This window comes from Oncorhynchus masou, chromosome 1 (assembly GCF_036934945.1).
Source record: "Oncorhynchus masou masou isolate Uvic2021 chromosome 1, UVic_Omas_1.1, whole genome shotgun sequence".
Lineage (NCBI taxonomy): Eukaryota > Metazoa > Chordata > Actinopteri > Salmoniformes > Salmonidae > Oncorhynchus > Oncorhynchus masou.
The window spans coordinates 25,007,746-25,017,337 of record NC_088212.1 but is presented as its reverse complement, the minus strand read 5'-3'; the positions used below and the strand labels follow the sequence as shown (position 1 = coordinate 25,017,337).

The 9,592-nt window shown below is 40.2% G+C and overlaps 1 protein-coding gene across 3 annotated transcripts; it reads right to left on the bottom strand.

The window, feature by feature from the left end:
- Positions 1-2,822: 2,822 nt before the first annotated feature.
- Positions 2,823-9,054, bottom strand: LOC135540140 (hepatocyte nuclear factor 1-alpha-like). Of its 3 annotated transcripts, XM_064966568.1 has the most exons (4): positions 8,863-9,054; positions 8,423-8,752; positions 7,089-7,288; positions 2,823-3,623 (listed from the first exon to the last, which is right to left on the bottom strand). In XM_064966568.1, exons 2-4 carry the CDS (start codon positions 8,707-8,709, stop codon positions 3,379-3,381), a joined length of 732 nt encoding a protein of 243 aa, XP_064822640.1. In that variant the 5' UTR covers positions 8,710-8,752; positions 8,863-9,054; the 3' UTR covers positions 2,823-3,378. The 3 variants fall into 3 exon arrangements, with proteins under 3 accessions (XP_064822640.1, XP_064822633.1, XP_064822648.1); XM_064966561.1 differs by having other exon boundaries at positions 2,824-3,623; positions 8,423-9,054; XM_064966576.1 differs by having other exon boundaries at positions 3,421-7,288; positions 8,423-9,054.
- Positions 9,055-9,592: the final 538 nt, after the last annotated feature.

The window sequence follows — 9,592 nt, the reverse complement described above, 5'->3', positions numbered from 1 at the left end:
CTGTTACATTTATGGGAGGTCAATTAAGGAAGACATCCTCTTCTGGAAACCAGGACAACGGGAGAGGATATTTTGAAAGTACTGGACAGCTTTGTGACATCAAATTAACTTTGGTGGTCAAGATGTGTTGGTATCTGTACTGATGGCACAAAAGCCAATACAGGGAGACATAGTGGAGTGGTAATGCGCATGCAAGCAGTTGCTCCAGACGCAACTTGGGTACACTGCAGCGTCCACCAAGAGGCTCTTGCTGCCAAAGGAATGCCTGACAGCTTGAAAGACGTTTTGGACACTGCAGTGAAAATGGTTGACTTTATTAAAGCAAAGCCCCTGAACTCTCATGTATTTTCTGCACTATGCAATGATATTGGCAGCGATCATTTAACGCTTTTACAACATATAGAAGTGTGCTGGTTATCAAGGGGCAAAGTATTGACACGTTTTTTTTAAATTGTGAGATGAGCTTAAAGTTTTCTTTACTGACCATGATTTTCACTTGTCTGACCGCTTGCATGATGACGAGTTTCTCCCACGACTGGCCTATCTGGAAGATGTTGTTTCTCCCGTGAATTATCTGAATTTAGGATTATAGGGACTTTACGCAACTGTATTCAATGTGCGGGACAAAATTGAGGCTGTGATTAAGAAGTTGGAGCTCTTCTCTGTCTGCATTAACAAGGACAACACACAGGTCTTTCCATCATTGTATGATTTTTTTGTGTGCAAATGAACTCAAGCTTACGGACAATGTCAAATGTGATATAACGAAGCACCTGAGTGAGTTGGGTGCGCAATTATGCAGGTACCTTCCCGAAACGGATGAAACAAACAACTGGATTTGTCAGCCTGCCTCCAGTCCACTTACCGACATCTGAACAAGAGAGCCTCATCGAAATTGCAACAAGCGGTTCTGTGAAAATTGTATTTAATCAGAAGCCACTGTCAGATTTCTGGATTGGGCTGTGCTCAGAGTATCCTGCCTTGGCAAATCGAGCTGTTAAGACACTGATGCCCTAAGCAGCCATGTACCTATGTGAGAGTGTATTCTCAGCCCTCACTAGCATGAAAACTAAATGCAGGCACAGACTGTGTGTGGAAAATTATTTAAGACTGAGACTCTTTCCAATATAACACAACATTGCAGAGTTATGTGCATCCTTTCAAGCACACCTTTCTCATTAACCTGTGGTGAGTTATTTACATTTTTCGATGTACAAATAAGGTTTTATATGTAAGATGGTTAAATAAAGAGCAAAGTTATTAATTATTATTATATTATTTGTGCCCTGGTGATATAAGAGCTCTTTGTCACTTCCCACTAGCCGGATCGTGACAAAAACTCACACTAATTCTTATGTTTAATAAATGTATCATGTGTGTGTGGCAGGCTTACCATGGTGGCAAAAAACAACATTTGAGAGTACGCTGACCCTGGTGCTAGAGGGGGTACAGCTGACCCTGCTTCTAGACGAGGTACGCAGCTGGAGGTTGAATGTTTGAACGGGTACAGGACTATAAAAGTTTGGGAACCACTAAACTAGATTAATCCGCGGGCCGATTTTTTTAGAGAGTGGCTAGTCGGGGTCCGGAACATAATTACAAATATTTTGTAGACTGCAAATTGACCGCAAGAAGCCCAAACAGATATAATCTTTGACTAAAACATTATCATTTCAAACCTTGCTTACATTTGTATACTGTCACGTCTCTATTATGTATGGTAATGCTTGGGAACAAAATGCTTAAATGAAAATCCCTTTGAGCTGATTTCCTGGTGTTTTTACAGTCTTTTAAGTCCAAAAATGAAGAATTGCAAGGTCAAATAAAACCATTTGGCAGGTCGCTAGTTTGGGAACCCTACTTTATAGCCTATATGGTTAAATATGGCTGGCATTGGTTACAATCTGCCACATTATCAATGTTGCCAGTTAAGGTATAAGAGGGGACAGTAGGCCTAGATGGACAAGGCTATCTGAATGTGCACATAATGGAAGTTAGAGGTAGCCTAAATATTCATTATTTGATACAAAAAAAATGCATTGACTTATTTGACAAAAACCAGACTAAAATTGTCCAGAGTTTTAGTCAACTAATAATAACTAAAACTAAGGATGGATAAAATGACTCAAATGTGATTGACTAAAAAGGAATTTTTAGACTAAAACTAAGACTAAAACAAAATCTAAAATAGCTGCCAAAATTAACACTGTGACATGGGCTAATTGAGAGACTGTCAGTGACTGACATAAGAAGAGAAACTGCTAATGCACTACCAAATTTAGATATTGCACCTTTAATGTTGTACTATTCTAACTCTCAACTAAGTTTATTTTTTTTAATAAGAATCATTTGGGTCGAGGCCCCATAACAAGTGGCGCAGCAGTCTAAGGCACTGCATCTCAGTACAAGAGGCGTCACTACAGTCCCTGGTTCGAATCCAGGCTGAATCACATTTGGACATGACTGGGAGTCCCATAGGGCGACGCACAATTGGCCCAGCGTTGTCCGGGTTTGGCCGGGGTAGGCCGCCATTGTAAATAAGAATTTGTTATTAACTGACTCGCCTAGTTAAATAAATAAATAAGTAAAAAATAGCGGTCACTTATGTAGCTTATACCTGGAACCAGCCCTGGCATCATGGGTCTCTGATCTGTAAGCTACTATACAGAAATGCATAATTATGGACAGGAATATCATTCTCTTCATGGTGATGTATCCTGAATAGGTACACATTTGGGTGTTATTCTACACACTGGCTATTACTGTAATGAGCTCTGGCCCCAAACAAGACCACATTTGGTTTGTCCGGACCAGACTAAATCTTAAACTATCATAGACGTCTATGTTTCACAGGTTTGGACATCACAGTACAGCACAGTAGAGAAAAGTAGATATGTTAAGGACAGTATACTGTACCCTACTCTAGTGTGCTCTACTGTACTGCACTCTGTTCTCTACTGTGTTCTACTGTACTGTGCTCGCCAAACTTGAGAAACATAGTCTATGATTGGTTCAGATTTGCTCAGGCAAGGACGGGCTGACCAAATTTCAACTACTTTTGAACGCCCATGGACGTCCGGTGTCGGGCAGTGCTCAATGGGTGAGGATGCTTATTACAGTAAATGGAAAGAGGGTAGGTGGTAGGTGTCATGGTAGGTGCCAGTAAGAGCTGGGAGAGGTGGCATTAACTGGAGAGAGAGAATAGAACGGCAGTGTGAGGAAGGGGTTGTCCAGACTTTTTTCACAGTCTTGTTTTGACCACGAAATGACAGAGAGAAAAAGTTAGGAGCTGAACATAACAGTATGCCAGTGGAAGGGAGGACAGTGGCAACTGAGATCCAACTGTGGTTTGGGACTACTATGATTTCCCATTGTAGCCTATTTAATTTGTACCGAGTGCACTGGGAGTCGGGAAGCAAGTTCAGGGAGTGCATCATTTAATAAACAAAACAAGAAACATGAACAACGCACAGACCTGAAACGGAAACAATAACACCTAGGGAAGGAACCAAAGGGAGTGACATATATAGGGAAGGTAATCAGGGAAGTGATAGAGTCCAGGTGAGTCTGATGATGCGCAGGTGCGTGGAACATGGTAACAGGTGTGCGAGCAGCCTGGTGACCTAGAGGCCGGAGAGGGAGCACAGGTGACACAATTGCAGTAATTCCGTTAAAGATTTGGTAACAGAATTGAGTTTTAATGACTTAATAATTCATAAACAAACTATATATCAGCAAAAATACCAACTAATCGGTACCTTTACCTACCTTTACTTGCTACTGCTGTGAACTTTCATCATCTAGAAAATATCTTAGAGATATGTAGGTTTTTGGTAATGGAATCACAAGTCACTGTTTCTTAAACTTACAGACAGCATGTCATTTCGCCAAAACAAAATATAAGTGTTGGTATTAGTTGGCAGGGAGCTTTACTTCAACATTATGTTTTGATTTACTAATTTCTAATACTTTTAAATACTTCTTCTGGTAGATGTTGTCTAAGACCCCCTTTACATCTGTTTGACCAGAAATCAAAGCCGTTGCTTATTCCTACATTTTAGGATGGACAATTGTTGAAAATGTATATATAAAATGTATATAGGTTTCATGTGACATGTAAATTGACATGCTCCAATGAACTTCACTTTGGTGTTCATGGCAGTGGTCCATGGGTCATCTGTTTGTTCAACCGCACACCTGCCTGCAATTGATAATAACCTAAATGCAACTGCCAGACTATATGTGATAAAGTGAAAATCTGAGGCCCGCACCTGTCCCTAACCCGCTAGTATAGAAAATGCTCTGTAGGCAGTCAGACAGAGGAACTATTTTTTGACAGGGGGTGCCTGATTTATATATGTTTCTGCTTATAATTTCCTTCATTTTGGTAGGATATTTGTTAGTCAACATGTCTATTATTAGATACATGCCGTTTCTCTTCTGCCATTAGGCTATATGTTGCCCTAGAAGACTAAATAAAAACCTTGCTCTCCAAAAATAATGTCATAGATCGATAGAATGAATGCTTCAATCAAGTTGACATCTGTGAAGTTCTCAGTCATCTCTGCTTCTTTCACTGAGCAAAGACTTTTAGGGAAGAAAATGCAATAAATAACAACAAAAAAACTTTTATATGCTAAATTTCCAAATGACATCAGTTTGACTGGTTGTAAGGAAATAGAGAGCTGTGAAAATGAACCAACATGTTTCTGATAAGATTTCAGTTTGTCTTGAATGCATATTTTATGTGGTTGAGTTGTCAGCGTTTATGATGCTGATAAAGATGGCCCAACCAACAAACGGGAACTAACTGCACATTCGAATTCTCCCAAGATGCTGAAAGAAAGAAATCATATTTCTCCATTCCTTTTCCGGAGTCAAAATGTAGCCTACATTTGGTGTCATTTTACTGCAAGAAATAATTTATTCTGCAGGAGTTAATATTAAGGCTATATTAGAGGTTATAGACCTACAGTCAGTGTCCAGATTTCAGTTTCCATTTAACCCATCTGAACAGTAGGCTACAGATCCCTTGACGTGCCATAGGCCTATTTGAAGTCCCTATCTTATGACTTTAGAATGCCTCACAACATCGCCGGCACTGCTATCATCCTCTTTTACCACTTCACCAAATCTTTCCCAAACAGGCTATTTTTCTGGCCCACCCTTCTCTTTTTCAACTCTCAATTTCACAGCTTTTATCTTATTGAGTTAAACTCAGATTGTTATTTTTTGCCTCAGTGGATGAACATGAACTTTTTCTACCTGTAGCTTAATTAGGCTTATGGGCTTCACACTAACGCCATATAGCCTCTAAATTGCACAACAATTATACATTTATGTTCTGAGGCCAAAAAGGGGGGGAGTATTCAATGTTTTGTATACTCAGTGTAGATTTATGGTAATTAATTGTGAATATTAGTGAATGAGGTAGTCATTATTTGACATACCCTACCGTTCAAAAGTTTAGGGTCAGTTAGAAATGTCCTTGTTTTCCATGAAAACATACATGAAATTAGTTGCAAAATGAATAGGAAATATATTCAAGACGTTGACAAGGTTGTAAATAATTATTTTTAATTGAAATAATAATTGTGTCCTGAAACTTTGCTTTCGTCAAAGATTCCTCCATTTGCAGCAATTACAGCCTTGCAGACCTGCAGCATTCTAGTTGTCAATTTGTTGAGGTAATCTGAAGAGATTTCACCCCATAATCTTCCTGAAGCACCTCCCACAAGTTGGATTGGCTTTATGGGCACTTCTTACATACCATACGGTCAAGCTGCTCCCACAACAGCTCAATAGGGTTGTTATCCGGTGACTGTGCTGGCCACTCCATTTTAGACAGAATACTAGCTGACTACTTCTTCCCTAAATTGTTCTTGCATAGTTTGGAGTTGTGCTTTGGGTCATTGCCTTGTTGTAGGAGGAAATTGGCTCCAATTAAGTGCCATCCACAGGGTATGGCATGGCGTTGCGAAATGGAATGATAGCCTTCCTTCAAGATCCCTTTTACCCTGTACACATCTCCCACTTTACCACCACCAAAGCACCTCCAGACCATCACATTGCCTCCACCATGCTTGACAGATGGCGGCAAGCACTCCTCCATCATCTTTTCATTTTTTCTGCATCTCACGAATGTTCTTCTTTTGATCCGAACACCTCAAACTTAGATTCGTCTGTCCTTAACACTTTTTCCAAACCTTCCTCTGTCCAGTGTCTGTGTTCTTTTGCCCATCTTAATCTTTTATTTTTATTGGCCAATCTGAGATATGGCTTTTTCTTTGCAACTTTGCCTAGAAGGCCAGCATCCAGGAGTCGCTTCTTCACTGTTGACATTGAGACTGGTGTTTTGCGGGTACTATTTAATGAAACTGTCATGGAGGACTTTCTCATACTAGACAATCAAATGTACTTGTCCTCTTGTTCAGTTGTGTACCGGGGCCTTCCACTACTCTTTCTATTCTGGTTAGAGCCAGTTTGCTCTGTTCTGTGAAGGGAGTAGTACGAGATCTTCAGTTTCTTGGCAATTTCTTGCATGGAACAGCCTTCATTTCTCAGAACAAGAATAGACTGATGAGTTTCAGAAGAAAGTTCTTTGTTTCTGGCCATTTTGAGCCTGGAGTCGATACTCAACTAGTCTAAAGGACAGTTTTATTGCTATTTTAATCAGAACAACGGTTTTCAGCTGTGCTAACATAATAGCAAAAGGGTTTCCTAATGATCAATTAGCCTTTTAAAGTTATAAACTTGGATTAGCTAACACAACTTGCCATTGGAACACAGAAGGTATGGTTGATGCTAATGGGACTCTGTACGCCTATGTAGATATTCCATCAAAATAAATCAGCCATTTCCAGCTACAATAGTCATTTACAACATTAACAATGTCTACACTGTATTTCTGATCTTTTCTTACGTTATTTTAATGGACAAAAAAATTGCTTTTCTTTCAAAAACAAGGACATTTCTAAGTAACCCCAAACTTTTGAACGGTAGTGTAAATGTTACACTTAGAGAGTCCATACTGTAATGTCATTTTGCAGTACAGGCAGGGTCAGCTTATCAGCTGGCCAAATACTCACGCTGGATAATCTTGCCCTGCTTACTGACATACCAGCTGTATAGAGCAGCCCGTTTCTGGTTCTTCATGGGTGTGCCTTTGTTGAGGTGTTGGGAGAGATGGGACTGGTTGAGGCCTGTGGACTCAACCACCTCTCTCTGGGGGAGGTTATGCTGCTGCATGTAGCTCTTCACCAGTTTTGCCACATGCCATGGATCCTTCCTATCACACACAGACACATACACACACAGACAAAACTCATGCGCATAAAGGGAGGGAGGGAAAGAGAGGGATGTTGGCAAGAGATAAGGGGACGCACAGTAGGGCAAAGTCCAGCTCTCTCCGGTCACTTGAAATAATACCCAGAAACATAGCCTACTTGCTGTGACACAAACCTTAATGGCTAGCAATAGTACATAACATAGCTATTATGTATATTAAAATATACAAAAGCTTTATCTATGTTTGATACATTTTGATACTAAGGCATGATTGGTCAAGTTCTGTGTTTTCATGCTAATGATTGTACAATTGCCAACTTTAAGCTATATACAATGAGCAGTTATACCATAATATGAGGTATTTGTTGTAGTTTGAAATGTTGTGAAAATTAAATGGCCTTCGAAGTTGTAGTAAATATTTACTAACATCTGTTCACACACACACACACACACACACACACACACACACACACACACACACACACACACACACACACACACACACACACACACACACACACACACACACACACACAGTAAGTACACACACACACAGTAAGTACACACACACACACACTCACACACACACACACAGTAAGTACACACACACACACAGCACATTTCTGTTCATCTTAACCCATGCATGCAGTTCATTCAACGATAGAAATGGCCAGAGAATAATGCTGGGTAATTAGTAATCAGGAAAGGAGGAACCCTCCTTTAAATCCACCTCAGAGGCCGAGAGAGATCTCATAAAGAGGAAGAGGGGGCAGGAGAATGAGTGAGGAAGGGGGGAGTGGGGAAACAAATTTGATAATTTGACCAAGAACAACACACTTATTTGTACTCTTTTCTTGGTGAGAAAACATCAGGAAAAGATAGCAGAAAAGAAAGAGAATGGAAAACAGAATCAAGTAACCACCCTAAAATGTATTTGTTTTTAAATCATTTTTAACAAATGATTTGGACATTGATTTGAGAAATTAAAGCTTGTGTGAGAAAATAAAACCACAGCAAAGGGATGTGGCAATTTTGTTGTTGTATTAATAGATGAGGTTTGGTGAAATGAAGAGATTGATGTGTATGTTGTTAAGGAGAGGATAGGGTGGAGGGCAGAGATTTGGGAGCTACTTACTGCAGAAGTTGGTCGACCAGAGCCCTCTGTCTGGCTGCCTCCTCTGAGGGTAGTGCCTCCAGCTCCTGGAATATTGGTGGTGGAAAATCAATTTCTCCCTCCTCCGAACACTCTCCATCTCCCCTGTCCCCCTTCTCTGCTCCAGGGGTGACCCTCTCTTGCTCCAGTTCTTCCAGTGCTTGGACCAGGACCTCCCGGGACAGTCCAGAGCCCAGCAGTGCCCAGATAAGCTCATTCTGGAGATTAGTCAGACGCCCAGGGCCCCATTTCCTCTCCTCTCCCTCCATTACACTGTTGCCTAAACCTTACCTCACTAGCACAACACACAGACTACACAGGCCACAGGTCACAAACATACACATATTCACACACTAAGACAGACACACTGCAGTCAAGCGCTTACACAAAAGACAAAGTATTGTGGCTTCTGGAGTCATTACCTTTCTGTCTTTCTTCAGTTCAGGAAAATACAAAGTTTGCTTTCATTTCATTTTCCCCCATTCAATTTTCTTCTCGTCTCGTTCTGAGCTGTCTGGTTTAAGCTCTCCACCTGCTGTCAAGCTTTCAAATGTTTTTATTTATTTTTTATCTTCCTCTCCCTTTACTCCCCATGTGCTCTCTTTGAACTTTGTCCCCATCTCACTCCATTCCTAAAAGTGAGCAAAGTGCAGTCAAAAACTCTAAATGAAAATAAACTTTTCCTGTCACATGCACATTCATACAGGTTCCTTCCTGTATAACACACATACATGAAAGGTTACAAAAATAATACAACCATTACAAATTATAATGTTCTTTTTTTTTCAATATATTCAAAATTGACACAATTCATTATGACACTTAGATATTCAGATATTCATTTTCGGATCCAATAAGGACGACAGCAAAATTAACATTTGGCCTGCCTTGATGTAATTTACGGCTGGTTACACTATACTATACTATTCAACTAAATTGTAATGTAAAGGCCCAATGGAATGGATGTTGAAGCTTAACGTTTATCATGAACACCTGATAGGTGTCTTGAGACGTGTTAAGTATGAATTGGACAGAGAAAATGAAAGTAGGTGTTGTCCTGCCCAGCACTAGAGAGCATGATTGTGTCATCTTAGACAGATGAGGTCTGATTGACGTAGCTTTTAGATGCCATACATCTGCTGTATTATCCGT